General features: G+C 46.0%; 1 protein-coding gene and 1 long non-coding RNA gene across 3 annotated transcripts in view; both read left to right on the top strand.

The window, feature by feature from the left end:
• The window catches only part of LOC309361596, a 150,485-nt gene that overhangs the window by 42,697 nt on the left and 89,148 nt on the right, over nucleotides 1-18,640 (top strand). The gene's annotated exons all lie outside the window — the stretch shown is intronic.
• The window catches only part of SH2D3C (SH2 domain containing 3C), a 71,230-nt gene that overhangs the window by 11,241 nt on the left and 41,349 nt on the right, over nucleotides 1-18,640 (top strand). For both annotated transcript variants that reach the window (XM_081896342.1, XM_081896343.1), the window contains one exon: nucleotides 15,743-15,782. In XM_081896342.1, the coding sequence (XP_081752468.1) occupies nucleotides 15,743-15,782 (40 nt within the window). The remainder of the gene's footprint in view (nucleotides 1-15,742; nucleotides 15,783-18,640) is intronic.

Genomic DNA, 18,640 nt, shown 5'->3' with positions numbered 1-18,640 from the left:
TTGGCAAAACTGGCAGAGTGGGAACATGTCCGCCCTAAATGAAGGCACCACATTGCGAGAGAGTTGTGGGTTCCTCTGCCACCCTTCCTTAATCTTGGGATATGTGTGGATAATGTTTTTTCTTACAAGGTTTGGATGGGATGGATGTCTAATAGCTGGATAAGATGCAAATCTGGATTCTTTGAAAAGTGATGTGTAGATATGCATAAAGATGGGTAGATACGGCTCTGCCTATTATAGAGGAATGGTTGATAAAACTATTGGACTTACTGTAGCTGAAATGGCAAAGTTAAGATGTTTAATTAGATAAAAATCATTATTGACATTTATTAAGAATTGGAAATTTCTTTTGGACTTTTCATGTGAAAGAGAAAATGAACTTGGATTTGAAGATTGAAAAAATACTGGCTTATAAAAAATAGAATAGCTGAATGTTAATGGGTAAATACTGTATTTAGCTGACAGCCAGAATTGGAATTTTTTTTTTATCTTTTCCCATTTCCTTCTCTCTCTCTCTCTCTCTCTCTCTCTCTCTCTCTCTCTCTCTCTCTCTCTCTCTCTCTCTCTCTCCTCCCCCCCTTCTCTTTGTTCCTGTTCCCTTTTATATTAGATTTTTAAAGTATTTATTTTATTCTGGTGTATTATAAAAAGATACTCTGTATTGGGTGTGAACTTTTGTATATCTTTTGATAAGTGTTACTGAAAATAGACCTTAAAAAGTGATGTTGTAGACATGTTCTTGGTCCTTTTGTGCGTCCCAAATTGGTCTTTGGTCGTAATCTGGGGACTCAGCTGGATTGGTAAAGAAAAAGCCATTTGAAAAACAATAACATAATTTTATTAATCTAGATTTCCAAGGCAGCCTACAAAAGAGACCCATAAAACAAATATAAAACAGATCAAAAACATCAGAAACGAAAGCAGTTATCGTAGCGATTTATATGTGTTGTATATGCGATAGAACACTGTGCCACCAGATGGCACTGTGGAGTCCCATCTTTCCCTACCAGATTTCCCTGTTTATATTTACAACGCGTTTCACTGAAATGCTTCTTTCATGTGTCTAGGTCAGCAAGCTTTTTCAGCAGGGGTCTGGTCCACCGTCCCTCAGACCTTGTGGAGGGCTGGCCTGTATTGGGGGGGGGGGGATGAATGAATTTCTGTGCACCACAAATAACCCAGAGATGCATTTTAAATAAAAGGACACATTCTACTCATGTGAAAACACCAGGCAGGCCCCACAAATAACCCGGAGATGCATTTTAAATAAAAGGACACATTCTACTCATGTAAAAACACACTGATTCCCGGACCGTCGGCGGGTTGGATTTACAAGGTGATTGGGCCGCATCCAGCCCACGGGCCTTAGGTTGCCTACCTCTGGTCTAGATCCAGCCTGGGTCATGCCTAAATGTAACTGTTAAATATGTAGCATTAAGTGACTTATGTGTGGGCTGACTCATTGTGGGTCATTCACCACAGGTAGAATTCTAATGCAATCCACGTGAAATTCACCACTTCTAAGTCCTATGAAAAGTAGTGGGACCTGAGCTAGCAGCAACTAACTTCACCCACCAACTCCAATAGGACTCCTGTCACGCAGCTAACATTTCGCTGGCTCACAGCCATTTCTTTTTCCAGCGGAGACAGTTTGTACACTGGAGTCATCAAGCTGCTGAGTAATAAAGCAGTGAAAGATGGAGTGAGGTGCATTCGTGAGTCAGCTAATCTTTTGCACACCGGTTTTAGCTGCATGTTGGGCTGATGTTAGTGAGCAGCGTGCAGAACTGAGCAATGTTCCCATGTAGGATTTTGCCTGCTAACACCGTATAGCTGAGTTTTCCTCCCAAAGATCTATTACAACCTATGGGCTGAGGAAGCTGTTAGATCTGTAGTTGTTACTGGATTCCCAGTTCATGCTGGGCCAGGTGGGAGTGGCTCTTGGGTTTTTTGGGGACCCCTTAAGAACATCCAAACTCACCCTGCTAAGTAAGGTTGAGTATTGCCTAGTTTCTGTGGTATCCAGGAGTGCCAACTTGGCCCCAGGGTGCCCAGGGCTGTGGGTGCCATGCAGTGTGTGTGGCTCTGGCACTGAAATTTGTGGGTACTTGGCACCCAGGGTCCCAGGGAGTTGGCACCTATGGTGGCATCTTCCTACCATTATCAGTCTTCTGCTTTAGATTCTCTACTAAGTTTTTGAGGAAGTACAGACTTCCTAGAAAGGGGGGCAGAAAGTCACTAAATTAAACTAAGCTCCTGCCCTGAAGGGAGGTATACTGTTTCCTCCTTAGCCAGCTTATCTTCACACCATCATCAGGTAAGATCTGTGTGAAGCTGCAGTGTCACCATAAAGTGCAATACTGTACATTTAAAATTTACATGGGGATGAATCAAGAATTGTAGAGTTGGAAGAAACCACGAGGGTCTAGTTCAACTCCCTGCAATGTTGGAATCTTTTGCCCAATGAGGGGTTCAAACCCACAACTCTGCGATTAAGGGTCTCATGCTGTACTGACTGAGCTACTCTCACTTCTTAAGACCTATTCATTATTACCTTAAATCCCATTGGTTTCAGTGGATCTGTGCTAAGTACAACTTTGCACTGTATCCAATACTTGCCATGCCCATTAACTTCTGTGGATCTACTCTGAATAGGATTAACATTTGCTACAGCCCTAAACCTGGAGTCAACTCATGGTATATTTCTCCCCAGTGACCCAATAACTTCATCTTTATCTTGTCTCAGTATTAATCTTTACAGCAGCCCTCTCTGTAAAGTAGGCCAGTATTGTTATGTATTTCCATATTGAATATGAAGAGCTGACGCTTAGCTCGTGGTTTACCGTAACTGAGAACTGAACTACATGAATAATTGCAAATACAACATCTGGAACCCTGTGAAGGTAAACACAGGTATTGTACTTCAGTGTGGGGGAGGGGGAATGGCAGCAGAAAGGAAAAGCATTAAGCAAAAGGGTTAAGCACTCATTCTTCCCACCCCAGCACCTCTTCTCAGCTCTAAGTCCTGTTCCTTGAAGGAAGGGGACTGTGGGAGTTTTGCTGTGCACACTTGTGTGTAATGTGTAGCTTTCTTTAGCTGCTCAGTGGTTCTTCAGCCACATCGCATGGGGGAAGCTGTAGCAGGAGCAGGGCAGCAGAATATTTCTGAAGATAGTTGGTACAAAGGCGAAAGAGGGTTTTACTAAACGCTCTCAATTTAATAGAACCTTCAGTTGTCCTTCTGTTGTGCATTTGTGATGGTTTGTGCTCATCATGAGAGTATTGCGCTAGATTGATCCGACTTTTGTTCTTGCGCACGCAGAGGTTTGGGGGTTGATAGACTGCTTCATTTCCAATCAGTGCATGCCCTGTCATTTCCTACCGAAATCCTGTAACTTTTCATACCACAAATGTTCTAGGTTGTTGCTGTTCTTCTGTCACAAGACTTTTTGGGGGGCTATGACACAAGAGTGCCCCTTCAGATGGCAATAAAGCAGCACAGAAAAACCAGTCCTGGGAACTGTAGTTTGTTAAGGGTGCTGAGAGTTGTTAAGGGACCCTTCACAGAGCCACAGTTCACAGCATTCTTAACCATCTACCATTCCCAGGATTCTTTTGGTGAAGCCATGGCTCAGGTTAAGAACTTCAGGATGAGAACAGAAGAGCTTCAGGATGAGAACAGAAATCTGCGGGAGCAGTGGGAGGCCCCATTAGCTAAAGTGGTCTTCAGGTTAAGAACAGTTTCAGTTTAGGAACAGACCTCCAGAACAAATTAAGTTCTTAACCCGAGGTACCACTGTATCTAGCCCTTGTGGGCATTATCTTTTTAAGCTGGTTCTGGGGACTCTGAGCCAGATCAGGGCTATCGCTCAGGGGTATTTTTATCCACAGCAGATAGCAGGTATTTGGCCGTTGGTTCCAGTTAAAGCCAGCTGACTCACCCGGTTCCCTAGTGCCACAGTCCCAATTCACCTCCCTCCCCAGTGCTGGTAATTTGATTTTGAAAAATCACTCACAGGAACGTTAACCTTTTCCTTTCCCTGCTCCTCTTTCTCTGCCTTGTCCTCCTCCTTGCAGCCCAACCGCCTGCCCTTTCCCAGCCATCTAGGGGGCTATATTTGTGCTTTTCCTTTGACAGTTTGTGCTGCTGGCTCCCTTAAGGACAGCTCTCTCTCTCTTTCTCCCTTTCCCTCTCTCATAACCTTAAGGCTTGATAAAGAAATGTGGTGATGTTGGGCTGGGGGAACTGACCCACCTTTTCATTTCAAGACCGTTTGGGGTTTCCCTTCCACCAACGGCTGAGTGGCTGAAGAATCTCTCTGTGTGCTTCAATTTTTTCAAAAAAATACATGAGTCTGAGTCAGAGAAAGAAAGAGATCGGTTGTGAAGGGCAAGAGAGAGTCTGTAGGTTGCTATTTGAAAGATGCAGGAGGGAGAGTGAAACTTGAAAGTTAAACCTCCACGTGGCTAAATCCAGTTTACCCTCTGTAATCAAAAGACACGCACATTGGGTTTGTTTTTTTAAAAGTTAGTCCCCTTCATGAGTGGCACTGAACACTGCCTTTTTTGTCTGAAATGTGCTAACCTGCTTTACAGTGTTGTTGTGAGGATTGCATGAACGCCCCCAGCCAGCATGGCCAGTGGTCAGAGATTATAGGCGTTGTGGAAGGCCATGGGTACCCCCTCCCTGAGCGAAATGTTTGCAAAACAAAAGACTCTTCTCCAGGAACAATATTGTGATATGTTCTTGGAATATGGGAATCTTTTGGACATAGGCACTTTCTTGGCATCTCTTATTCTTGAAGACAAGACTAAACACAGTGATGTTATCAGTTAGCAGCTACATACAACCCTCTCACCCGGACTCTCTAGGGTTCGTCTCTAAACTCCCATCCCAATGCTTCCTGCAAGGAAATGTCTCTAAATTACTGCAATCGCTACACAGCCTTTCTCACAAAACTTTCTCACAAGAGGTATCTTCCATTTTTGCCAAGTCATTATGGCAGATAATTTTTCTAGGAACTTTCTAGCATGGCAAAATTGCTCTTATGATTCTCAGCTACAGTTCATCCCTTGTTTTCATTCAGTATTTGCTGGTCCTAAAGCAAAACAGGGCCCTTTCAGATAAACAGGTTGTTGTTTTTATCTCAGTAACACAAAATTGTTACTCTGCTCTGTGTAGACCTTGCATTACCCCAACATTAGTTGTGTAGTGCTTTGTAAAAGTGGGAGTGCTTGATCATGGATCTGCTGCCAGGGTTTAAAGGTGGAGTCTTTCCTCAACTGGGACCTCTATCACAATCCTGCCTGATGGAGAGGTCTCAGTTCCAAGGGAGGGACAGAAGCCCCTGACAAGTTATTAGATATGAGAAGAAGGAAGAGGTCTAAACTTCAAACAGTATGCTGGGGCAAGTGGTTCATTCCACTTGCAGTTGTAATCTACACCTCCAACCAGAAAATGGCTTTCAGAGATGGATCATGCACAAGTTCTTAAAAGGCAGGTTTATTTTTATTTATTTACTTTTAGTTTATATGCACAATAATAGGCTGCTTTTTGTGGCACAGTCAACCCAAGGCAGCTTACAGCAGTACAGAAAAAATATGCACCCATCTCTCTGATGGTTCCAATGAAACAGCTTCATTTAGGCCAGGGATCAGCAACATTTTTCAGCAGGGGGCTGGTCCACTGTCCCTCAGACCATGTGGTGGGCCTGACTATATTTTGAAAAAATAAATAAAAATGAATTCCTATGCCCCACAAATAACCCAGACATGCATTTTAAATAACAGCACACATTATACTCGTGTAAAAAACACCAGGCAGGCCCCACAAATAACCCAGAGATGCATTTTAATAAAAGGACACATTCTTCTCATGTAAAAACACGTTGATTCCGGGCTGTCCGCAGGCTGGATTGAGAAGGCGATTGGGCCACATCTGGCCCACAGGCCTTAGTTTGCCTACCCATGATTTAGGCAGTCTTATTGCAGCTGGAAAATGCCTTCCACGTGTTGCAGTCATGCATCACACATCCACACTTACCTTTGCTCTGTGCTTTCTAGGCACAGGTCTGGGCTTTCCATGTCTGAGCTGTTGCTTTTTTTTTTACCACTGAATCATAGCAAATGGCATTCTGCGGGAAACCCAATTGCTATTTGCTCCGAATTAGCAGTAAAACAATTTTTTCCCTATTGAAAGAGCCAGGACGGGAATAAAAAAAAACCCTGCTTGGATGCAGACCTGGAAAGTCAGACCTGTGCTTAGAAAGATGGCACAAAAAGAAGCGTGGACGAGCCTTTATTCATGCCCATTCATTTCAGTGGGACTACTCTGAGCAACATTAGCAACATTAACATTAGGTTCACACCCACCCACACCCCAGCTTTCACTTGCTGCATTTGTTTTGGAAGGAAGGGAAACAAAGGAGTCCCAGTCAGGCTCTCTTTTCACTCCCCCTCAACCAACACACTCCCCCCTAACCAGGTGTTCTCACACTTAAAACCGATGTCTCTCCCCCACTCCTTGCCACTTCAGTTCAAATATGGAAGAGCTCTCAGAAAACTGCACAGGCTTTCTCATCCTTGCCCAACTCCACACCTGAGCTTCCAAAAGGGCCCAGGCAGGGCCATAACAACTTGGCCAGCTGGTGCTCCCAGGCTGCAGAGCCTCCTTCCAAACAGAGTAATGGAATTTATCCCAGGCACTTTGACCGGCTGCAAAAAAAAAAAAAAAAAAGAGAGAGAGAGAAAGTTTAGTTTCATTCAAGAATCCCACGGGCCATTCATTCGCATGACTCCCTGAACATTGCCACAAGCCGGCCTCATCTCAGGATGAAGTCACAGCCAAAGACATCTGCTTACAGTTAGGAGACGGAAAGGGTTATTTATAGTATTTTCATTCTTCTCTTGTGGCAACTGAGTGGAAGTCCAAGTTGCGCGGGGGGGGGGGGCTCACTGGTACTTAAGATGTAACTGTAGCATTTCACAAGCTGAGGGGCCTTGCGCCTTTGCAGGGAGTTCCTTAAGACCGTCTTAAATTCTGTTCCCCAGTTGCTCTCATGCTCCCAATTTCCTGCCTGGAGCCCTCACTCCCTCCTGCCCTGGAATTTTTCTCATGGTTCTCCCCAGTTGCTGTCCTTGCAGCGTGTGAAACAAATTCCCCCCACCCGACAGCTGGCAGGCTATGAAAGAGGAGGCTCCAAATTAAATGGTGCTTCAGAAAGCCCGTATTTAGAGTCAATCCTGTGAAAATCGCCCCGTTTGGAGATGGCAATCGCAGCCAATATGTTTTTTCCCCAGTCCCATCTTGAGCTTGTGTTGTGCATTCAATGCTCCAAAACCAGTGTACTGGGGCACCCACCATGCCATTCTCACATTAATTCTGTGCGAGAAGTTTGCAAATAGGTGCACTGTCAAGAGTTCACAGGGAGGATCTTGCCCTGAAGCAGTGACTTGGCAGGGTGGCAATCTGCCCTCGGTATCTGCCCACAGAGGAGGTAGCTAGATTAGAAGCTATAATGTGCATATGGTAATGTATAGGAAGTTTAAATAGGAATGCAACACATCTCACCCTAGTGGGGAAGACTGTGACCAGGTGAGCTGAGTGCCTGCTTAATATGCTGTCCCTCAGATGCCAATGGTTGATGGGCAAATCTCCTCCTGCTGTCGGTTCTTTGGGTTCTTTACCCTTAAAATGGATTTTGATTCAACAGCCTTTCCAAGGACTGTCCTTTGCAAAATAGGACACATGGCTACCCTAGACTAAAGTAAAAGGTAAAGGACCCCTGGACGGTTAGGTCCAGTCAAAGGTGACTGGGGATGCAGCGTTCATCTTGCTTTCAGGCCAAGGAAGCCAGTGTTTGTGCTTCCCGGGTCATGTGGCCAGCATGACTAAACCGCTTCTGGTGCAACAGGACACCATGACGGAAACCAGAGCGCACGGAAATGCTGTTTACCTTCCTGCCGCAGCGGTACCTATTTATCTACTTGCACTGGTATGCTTTTGAACTGCTAGGTTGGCAAGAGCTGGGACAGAGCAACGGGAGCTCACCCCATCGCGGGGATTCAAACCGTCCACCCTCTGAGGCTCTGTGGTTTAGACCACAGCGCCACCTGCATCCTAAACTATAATCCTATGCTCAAATATTTGATTTGAATTTGTTTGTTTTTTAGACATGGGCATGTATATTTTAAGAATCCCAAAGTCAAAAGATATGCTCTGGGTGTTATTGCTGTAGTAATCATAAAAACTGACCGGTATATTTATCTTCTAAGAAAGATAAGATGGTGCGATCTTTAATATTTAAACATCAGGTGCATTTGTGCCTGACAAACTGTCCGTGTCCACTTGGCTTTCTGATGGGCAGGGATCTCTCCAATTTCAATCTCATTTCAAAAGTTGCTTTTGCAGCTTTAGTGCCTAGTGTTTCCCTGTTCCCTGGAAGCAGACATCCCTTGCTTCCATCTGAGAGTTCGGCTCCATTCAAAGCAAAAGCAAAAAGTGGTATTGGGCGTGAAGATAAATGCTCATCCACACGTGTGCTTGTTCCAAGAGGCTCTCGATCAAGGATGCAATGGTTGCTGTTTTTAAAAGGCACAACTGTGCCAACCTTTGTTGCCGGTCGTAAACAGATCACCTCTTGTTCTCAGAGTTTAGTCTTTATATATAATCATAGGATGAGGAGGGGCCTTGGACGTACTGTAATCTAATCCCACCCCCTGATGAAAACCAGGGATCTTGCAACCACAGCGCCCCAGTAAAAGAAATCTCTCAACCACCCATGTTCCCCAGCTGAGCAGCTTTTACTGTGAAGGAAGCTCTTCCTGATGTTTAGCCGTAACCTGCTTCCCTGCAAAGAAATTAGTCCGTGATGAGGTGCAGTGGGGCTGAGAGCAGCCACCCTTTGGCCCCAGCAAGCGTGAATGGAGGCCTTGTCTGGCTCCTGACCCCAAGATCCGGTGAGTTATTTTCAGTCATCTTCACCAACCACCCTTTTCCGCCCTGCAAGGTGTTCCTTCATGTTCCCGCCATTCGGGAACATTTCAGGGAAACAGATGGGAGGAGGGCCGAGCAGGACAGGAAGGGCCAGCGGAAACATGTGCATCTAGATCCGTGTGCTCCAAGCTTCCTCCCCATTCCCAAGGGAAGCTGGGAAAAACAAAAAAACACCCAGTGCTGAGTCAAAATATGCGTCACCCGGGGACCAGTAACACTAAACGTTGCTTCAGTGCAACTGTTTATGAGCAGTTTAGGCCAATGGGATGGAAGAACCTGTCACTTTCAGTTGCTCACTATCTCTCAGTGCCCAAGTCTTAAACTGAAACCATCATATTTCTGCATCAGTTTATGATTTGCTTGTTTTTAAGCCCTCATAGAAACTCGACAGCGTCTTAGTGCACGTTTCTTGTAATATACACTATGTTGTTGTTGTTGGAGGAAGAGTTCTTCACAAAATTTGGAAATGTGTAGATTTCAAGGACAGAAATCTGTCCTTGTTTTGGGTAAATTACCCATTGTTTTGGGCAAATTACAGTCATACCTTGGGATAAATATTCTTCAGGATAAGTATTTTCAGGTTGCGCTCCGCGATGACCCAGAAGTAACGGAGCACATTACTTCCGGGTTTTGCTGTTCGTGCATGCGCAGATGCTCAAAATGACATCATGCGCTGAAGCGGCGAAACGCGACTCGCGCACACACTGACGCGTTTTACGTTCTATTCAGGATGCAAACGGGGCTCCGGAACGAATCCCGTTTGCAACCCGAGGTACCACTGTAAAAGTAAAATGTGAAAGGAACAGGATTTGTCCTCTGTTCATGGAGAAGGAGCAGGCTTTAGGGGAAGAACTGTAGCTCAGTGACAAAACATCTGCTGTGCACACAGACGGTCATAGCTTCAGTCCCCAGCAGCACCTCCAGGGAGGGCTGGGAAAGATTCCCTGTCTGGAACCCCAGGGAGCTGCCGCCAGTCAGTGCAGACAGTACTGAGCATTGTGTCTGACTGAGTGTAAGGCAATTTCCTACATCACATGCTACCTGTGATTTGAACCCTGGTCTCCCTGTTCTAGTCTTGTCACTCTAGCCTTATAAACAAGTCAGACAATTGCGCCATCTAGCTCAGTATTGTCTGCACTGACTGCTAGTAGCTAGACCTGGGTCATTACCCAGGACTGGCATGATGGCTGTTTCACCTGGCACTATATTGCGAGTGAAACTGCCATTGCTCCTGAGTCCCTCTGCCACCAGAGCCCAGTGCGCTGAGGGAAAAAAACAAGCTGCAGCTGGGTGCTGGAGGCAGAGGGACTTCCCTCGCAATATAGTGCTGGGTGAAACCACCATCACGCCCTGGTCATCATACAACTGAGGGAGGAACAAGGTATATTGGGGGTATATGGAGCTTGTTCCCAGGAGGAAGAGGCAGCCTGTCTGCCCACGCCAAGGCGGCAGTGGCCCAAGCCCACTGAAATATACTCAGAGTTGAGAGTGGATTTCATGCTCTTTATTCAGCTCATAGTGGTGAGGAGGAATGGAAGTTCCCCCAAAATATCTGCTTTATATACATTATTTACACAATGGGCTGCATGTGATTGGCTAATTCCGGGATTCTCCTGTAGGCCAATCAGGTTGTGGATTCACTTCCACCTGGAGCTGGATTGGGTGGCTCCTGTGGACCAATCAGACTGCTGCATTTTGGATCCTATTGTTCTAGAACCAACCAGACTGCTGCATTTTGGATCCTATTCAACTCAGTACATAACAGCCACTGTGTGAACAGCTGCCTCAGCTGCCGTCATATCACGGGTGGGGCACCTCTTCCTCTGCCCTTGTGAAGGCAGAGGCAGCCTTGTGAACGGAGCGCTTGGCTACTGCTGCGTGGCTGACTTTGCCTGGGAGGGTGAAGCTCCCAGTGGGAGGATCAAGCTGCATCGGTCCCGGCCCTGCGAGGCACCGGGGTGAAGCCACCTTAGTTTGCTCAGTGAGAGCAGCGGTGATTTCAACCCAGTGTCTTGTGGGGCTGGGACCAATGTAGCTTGTTTCTTCCTCCCTTTCAACATCACAGTGTACCACCAGATTCCCAGATTGTGATGTTTGACTGGTGATACGCTGTTGGCTGTTGGAAAGCTGACATCGCCCAAGCCTAGTAGTAGCTCTCTGGGATTTCAGACAAACCCCCTCTCCCACCCTATCTGGAGATGCGTATCTTCATTCCACCTGTTCCTAGTCTGCTCACATCCAGCCGTCTTTTGAGGTCCCCATGTGGTTCTAGCATTATCAGGATGGAAAACCTTTCTCTATCCACTTCTTTCAAACCTATGCATAATCTTGTAAACCTCTACCATACCCACATTTTCTTCCAAACAAACTCTGAACATCATAAGCATAGGGAGGTTGCTCCCTTTTTGCTCTAACCTTTTCCACGCCTTTCTCAGCTCTACAATATTGTTTTGAAGATGAGCTGAGGATGGCCTTCTCATTTGTCACCACACAACAGCAGCACTGGTCCCATTAAATCCCTGAAGCTTTCTCCCTGGGGTATTTCATGCAAGAGAGGTAACCATTTGACTGCCCATTTCCCCTGCTGGAGGGAGGGCTCACAAGGAGCTGTTGTGGCCTCAGCTGAACTCACCAAGGCCAGGATATGTAGGCATTAATCCCACTCCCTTTTGATTCCAAGTTGCATTTGACGCAAGTTCTTGCAAGAAACAGCCTTAAATTCCAGAGAGCTGAGGCTGGGTGATGGCCTTTCTTGCTCCACTAAGCCAAGTGACCTTTGTGGGTCTGGATTCTGGAGTACTGGATGTAAATGCTAAGCATAAGAACACAAGAAGAGCCTGCTGGATCAGGCCAATGGCTCATCTGGTCCAGCATCCTGGACACAGATACAACAACAACAACAACAACAACAACAACTATTATTATTATTAATAATAATAATAATAATAATAATAATAATAATAATAATAATAATAATTTATTAATATTTATACCCCACCCATCCGGCTGGGTTTCCCCAGCCACTCTGGGCGGCTCCCAACAGATTAAAAACAGAATAAAACATCAAACATTAAAAACTTCCCTAAACAGGGCTGCCTTCAGATGTCTTCTAAAAGTCATAGTTGTTTATTTCATTGACATCTGATGGAAGGGCGTTCCACAGGGTGGGTGCCACCACCGAGAAGGCCCTCTGCCTGGTTCCCTGTAACCTCACTTCTTGCAGCGAGGGAACCACCAGAAGGCCCTTGGCCCTGGACCTCAGTGTCTGGTTGAACAATGGGGGTGGCAATGCTCCTTCAAGTATTCTGGACTGAGGCTTTTTAGGGCTTTAAAGATCAGCACCAACACTTTGAATTGTTCTCGGAAACGTACTGGGAGCCAATGCAGGTCTTTCAAGACCAGTGTTATGTGGTCTCGGCGGCCGCTCCCAGTCACCTGTCATACTGTCATCAAAGTGCTCCAGAAATGGCAGGGGGGCAGCTATTTAGTGAAAAGGCAAGCAAATAGATCCTGCCCTTGCTGTGTCTGACATGAATGGTCCTTGCAGGGCTGGATCAATACATTTTGCTGCCTGAAGCAAAATATGAAATGGCACCCTGCCATTCCACATATAGAAGTCGTGCAGACTGGCAGTTGCATTAACACTGTGGTAGGATAGCCTTCTTTACCAGACCCAAGGGTAGCAGCCTGTCTTAGTGGGTTCAGGGCAGGTCTCATAGCACATTCAGCTTTGTCCTACAAAATCTTGTTGCTGTTCCTTGTCCCCCCAGCATCTGCCACTTGAGGTGGCTGCCACACTCTGCCTGGTTCCTGGAACAAGGATGACCAGGTCCAGCTCTAGTTTTCAGAGGGCCCTTGCGCTAGGCACCCCTCATGGGCCACCTTCCCTCAGGGAGCTCGCCTCTTCCCCAGCTGTTGCTCTTCCTCCTCATTGCCAGTCAGAGAGCCAATGAAGCAAGCAGGCCATGTCTTCCATTTATTCTTTTGGTGTATTTATATTCTGCTTTTCTCCCAAGCTGGGATTCAAGACGGCTCCCAACATTTTGAAATGTAATTACTGTATAAAATAAAATGTAATGACAACATGCTAGTTAATAAGAATATGTCACACACATTTAGAACCATATGGTTAATGTATGGTTTGCCCAGTGGCCATCATCACCTGCACCTTCATCTCCAAAGGCCTGTCTGCCTGCCAGCAGAAGGATAACAAGGAGGGAGCCAGCCTAGCCTTTGATGGGAGGGAATTGCTCTATCTGGGGGCAGCCACAGAAAAGCCCCTCTCTCATGACACCACCAGTTGTGGCTCTGATGTTGATGGGACCAAGGAAAGGTGCTCACCCAAGGATCTTAGCATCTGGGCAGGTTTGGGCAGGGAGATATGATTGTTCAAGTAACCTGTTCCCAAGCCACATAAAGGTCATAACCAGGCTCCCAGAAATGGACAGTAGCCCGTGAAGTTATTTTAACAGAGGAATAACATGTTCCCTGTAACTGGCCCCTATCAGCAGTATGGCTGCAGCATACTTGAGTAGCAGAACCTGCCAAACCCTTTGCAAAGGCAACCCCACATAGCTCATGTCACAGTAGTCCTACAAGGCATGTAACGAGGGCATGCGTCACCATGGCCAGATCAGGCATTCTGCTGGTCCCACCCCATGGAAAAGGGGGATAGATGCACTGGGGTCTGCTGGGCTATGGGTCCTCAGCAGATGCCTGGCCGTGGTGTCTCTTGGCACCAGCCATCAGGAAAACAGCAGTCCACAGGGCACAGCTGCCGGGGGTAGAATTTACTACGGCCAATCCTGCTCCGGGACCTTTCAGCTTTGGTGTTCTGTCCTTTCAGCCTTAATTCCTCTCCAATCCTCTTAGTGATGTTAAGACCAGTTTCTGGAAAGATCGGGCACTTGGATAGAGTCAGGTAGCTCTGGGAGGTTCACACAACTATGTTGTCGTTCTTGCTGTATTTAAGAAGCGGCTTAACTGAGCTTTGCCCTGCATTGAGACAATCCTCTAACAAAGCCAGTCCCTTCATCCGCCTGCTTCCCTCTCCAAAATTTGAAAAGTGCAGAGGTACTTAAAGGCAACTAAACACAGGACTTTTTAGTAGAATTGGCCAGGATATGGACTCCTGATCCAATCCTAATTTGCAAATGAAGTTTGGTGATCCAGACCACTTCCAGTCCCACCTTCTCTTGGTTTTCCTTCTCAGAGCTCCCAACAACTCCCAACTTGCCAATACCATCATCATGGTTTTAAAGACAGGGTGATAGAAGTTTAACAAGCATGCACAAAATTTTAAGGTGTGGTATTGCTAGGGGATAGCTAAGGATACCTAAGACCAGATCTTTTGCAAGATCTATTGATCTTTCCCTGCTTTCTTTAATCTTAAATTTAAAAAAGAAGCTTTGCTTAAAAGTCAGCTTTCCCTCTGAAAGTCAGCCTAAGTTTGCATCATGCATAGGAATTAACATCTGTAAATATAGGGTTGCCATATGTCTGGAATATGGCAGTCAAAATTATTAATATTATAAAAACAGTGTCTGGGCGGAAATCGCTAAAAATGTCCGGGGAAATTTGGATTATGACAACTCATGTTGGAAGTCTAGATTTTGCTCAAAAAATAGCTCAATAACTTCCTTTTCCTTTTTCTTTTTTGCTCAACAACTTTGGGCAAAATTAAGAAACGCTAAACAACTTTTGTGTCCTGACTTTCATTTTTGAAATATGGCAACCCTAGCAAAATGTCTCATGGACTTCTGTGAAGCACCTGGCCCTGGTGTTTAGCCAAGAAGGCCCCTTAAGTGGCTTACAAAAAACAGTATTAAGACAGCCCATGAAATCAGGCTCACAATTTTAAAAGATATAAGACATGAAGAAGAAGGAAATAGGAGGGAGGAGGGGAAAGCAAGTTCAAGCAGAAGTTCTTCAAGTTACAGTTGATTCATTTGTGAAACGTTGAAGGGCATGCTACCTTGATAAGAAGCTGCTATTATTATTATTATTATTATTATTATTATTATTATTATTATTATTATTATTACATTTATATAATGGTTTTTGGCCAACCAGAGGAATCCTAGCTGCTTCAAAACTGGAAACTGTAAGACAACCAAGATCAATGTTAACAGCCTGATAAAAGTTGGCAAAGTACCTGTAGTTATGTACATGACCATGCAAAACTATGACCATGAAAAACTTGCTCTTTTGTTTGATTTGGGATGGCTCGATATAGGTTACAGTTTTTAATGGTTTATATTTATTTTCATTATTTCTATACAATTCTTTATCACACTAAACCCAAGGCATCTCTTGGCATGGAAACAATAAATTGCAACCAATAAATATGGAAAATCTCTCTCTCTCTCTCTCTCTCTCTCTCTCTCTCTCTCTCTTTCTGTGTGTGTGTGTGTGTGCATGTGCGTGTGTTTGTGTGTAGATAACAATAAGATAAAAATATAGTCTCACATCATATAGCAATAATTACAATCATAGTGACTTTACTATTAGACATCCATTAAGTCTAAAAAGGAGTTCTTATAAGCCAAACACAATCCTGAAGGAGTCAGGCTTCAACCCTAAGAGTATGGTGTCCATGGTATAGTGTGAATGCACTTCCCGGCCTGCAATCTCTTTGCTGCTCCCCTGCCCTGGAACAGCCATCAGTGATATTACCTCTGTTTTGGCATTTTCTTTCACCCACTTTTTAATGAGGCTCACTTTTGATTTCTCTCTCTCCTTCTCTAGGCACCAGGATGGACTGGGGTCCAGCAGTGAATACGTTAAGGTAGGAAACCAATTGCCATCCCCCTTTGCATTCCTAAACTAGGGCCATCTCTAAACCAAATAGCACTCCAGGTGAGAAGCATCTTTGACTCCCATCTCCATCCGCACCAACCCTTAAACAACCTTTTTTAAAAAAATAATCAAATGTTTGTTGAACAATGTGCATGCATGATTATTGGCATTTATATCATTTGCATATGTGGGTCTGATCATAATCACTCCTGCACATAGGGAGTAGACCCATCAAAACGAAGAACCTCAGTTAGTCATACCCATCAACTTCATTGGGCCTCTTTTAAATATACAGTGGTGCCCCGCAAGACGAACGCCTCGCAAGACGAAAAACCCGCTAGACGAAAGGGTTTTCCGTTTTGGAGGCGCTTCGCAAAACGAATTTCCCTATGGGCTTGCTTCGCAAGAAGAAAGCCCATAGGGAAATCTCCTGGGACCTCTTTTAAATGCTAGCGGTGGGGAGCAAAGCCTTCCCCCCCCCCTCCGGCCTTCAGAAGAGGTTCAGGAAGGCCGGCGGGGGCCGAAAGGCTTTGCTCCCCACCGCCAGCATTTTAAAAGCGGTCCGGGATAGCAGGGAAGCGCTTCCCGCTATCCCGGATGGCTTTTGAAGGCAGGCGGGGGGGGGGAGCAAAGACTTTTGCCCCCCGCCAGCCTTCAGAAGAGGTCCTGGACCTCTTCTGAAGGCTGGCGGGGGGCAAAAGTCTTTGCTCCCCCCTGCCTGCCTTCCCGGGAGAGCGGGAAGGCAGCGCTGCTTCTCCGCTCTCCCGGGAAGGCAGGCGGGGGGAAGCAAAGACTTTCGCCCCCCGCCAGCCTTTAGAAGAGGTCGGGGGACAGACTGTCCCCGGACCTGGTCTGAAGGCGGTTTCCATAGGAACGCATTAATTGATTTTTAATGCATTCCTATGGGAAACCGTGCTTCGCAAGACGAAAAACTCGCAAGACGAAAAGACTTGTGGAACGAATTAATTTCGTCTTGCGAGGCACCACTGTAACATGGTTGGGTAAGCACAGATGTAAATGTCATCATCATGATCTCTAGAGTTGCATAGTATGAGGCCTCAGCTATTGGCTTTTCATGTTTATTTGATGGTGTCCCATAATTTTTCTAGCTTTATTTGTTAATTGCTCAGAAAACTATTACCCAGAAGGTAGTGCTGGGGTCCCTCGGGGTTCTGTTCTGTCTCCCATGCTATTTAACATTTATGTAGAATTATAGAATTGCAGAGTGGGAAGGGACTACAAGGGCCATCTAGCCCACCCCCTGGATGTGTGGCTTGAACCCATGATCCTGAGGTTAAGAGTCTCATGCTCTACTGACTGAGCTACGTGAAGCTGCTGGGAGTGGTTGTCCAGAGTTTTGGAGTTCAGTGTCAACAGTATGCTGATGACACCCTGCACACCATTTGTCTGTTCCACCTAAATCCAGAGAAGCTGTCTCAGTTTTAAATCAATGTCTGTCACCTGTAATGGACTGGATGAGGGTGAACAAATTGAAACTTAATCCAAACAAGACAGAGGTGATTTTGGTCAGTTGGGAAGCAGATCAGGGAATAAGAATTCAGTCTGTGCTGGATGGGCTCAGGTCTGCAGTTTGGACATGCTCCTGGACTAATAATAATGCTATTATTAATACTAATAGCAAATTAAGTTCTCTCATTCCTAATCCATAAACAACTGAAACAACACCACCCACAAAAAGGGGGGGATGTATCACCAGACTTGGGAGCACAAGGTTTGCAGGGGGAATTAACAGGGGGAACCCTAAGGGAGGGAGAACCCCTGAACAGCCTGATCAGAACTGAGCATGTCCAGTAGCAACAAAATATGTCAGTGCCGGATTTCGGGCTCTCAAATGTCAACGGTGCCCTGTGTGATGCTAAAATTTGGTGCCCCCCCAATGCCTCTTGTGCTCCATTCTACAGCACTGTTGTGGTTGCACCAGTTGTGCTACCCTAAAACTGCCTCTGAATAGGCTGACTGTGACTGACTGTTGGGTAGGGTGGCAAGAGCAGAAAACAAGGAAGGGAAGGGAGAAAGTGGAAGAGGGCTGGAGTAAAACAACTGAGGCAAGTGGCTCTAGTCCTTTGGCAGGGATGTCCAGAGCACTGGGAGAGTGGAGATCCAGAGGACTCTGCCTTCCTGTGCTGCACGCCCAAGGCAGCATCAGCTTCCAGGCTTGGCAGGGCCGGGCCCAGAAAGTAGCCGCACCAAGCTGTGGCTGGACTCCCACCTGTCAAGCACAGTTGGCATGACTAGTGGTCAGGGATGATGGGAACCAAATCCAAACAACAGAATAAAAGTTAAGGATCCCTGGACAGTTAAGTCCAGCCAAAGGTGACAATGGGATTGTGGCACTCATCTCACTTTCAGGCAGAGGAAGCCAGCGTTTGTCCACAGACAGATTTCCAGGTCATGTGGCCAGCATGACAAAATCGCTTCTGGTGCATGGAGGACCGTGACGGAAGCCAGAGAGCACGGAAACGCAGTTTACCTTCCCAACGCAGTGGTATCTATTTATCTGCTCGCGCTGGTGTGCTTTTGAATTGCTAGGATTGGCGGAAGCTGGGACAGAGCAACAGGGATTCGAACCGCTGACCTTCCAATCAGCAAGCCCAAGAGGATTGGTGCTTTAGACCACAATGCCACCTGCTCCCTTCATAAGCAACAGAGGAGGGGGCACAGGCTACCCGTTCCTGTCTAGAGGGATGAGAAACCCTAAAGCTATTTCGTACAGGACAAATCATTGATCCGCCAGGCCCAGGTCCCTCTGCTCCAGCCTCCGCTTCTGCCTCCAGTTCCGGACTGCCCTCTGCCGCAGCCTCTTCCTGCTCACTAAAACTTGTTACC

Source organism: Podarcis melisellensis (genome assembly GCF_964234715.1).
Source record: "Podarcis melisellensis genome assembly, chromosome: Z".
Classification (NCBI taxonomy): domain Eukaryota; kingdom Metazoa; phylum Chordata; class Lepidosauria; order Squamata; family Lacertidae; genus Podarcis; species Podarcis melisellensis.
This window is presented reverse-complemented; position numbering and strand designations above follow the sequence as displayed.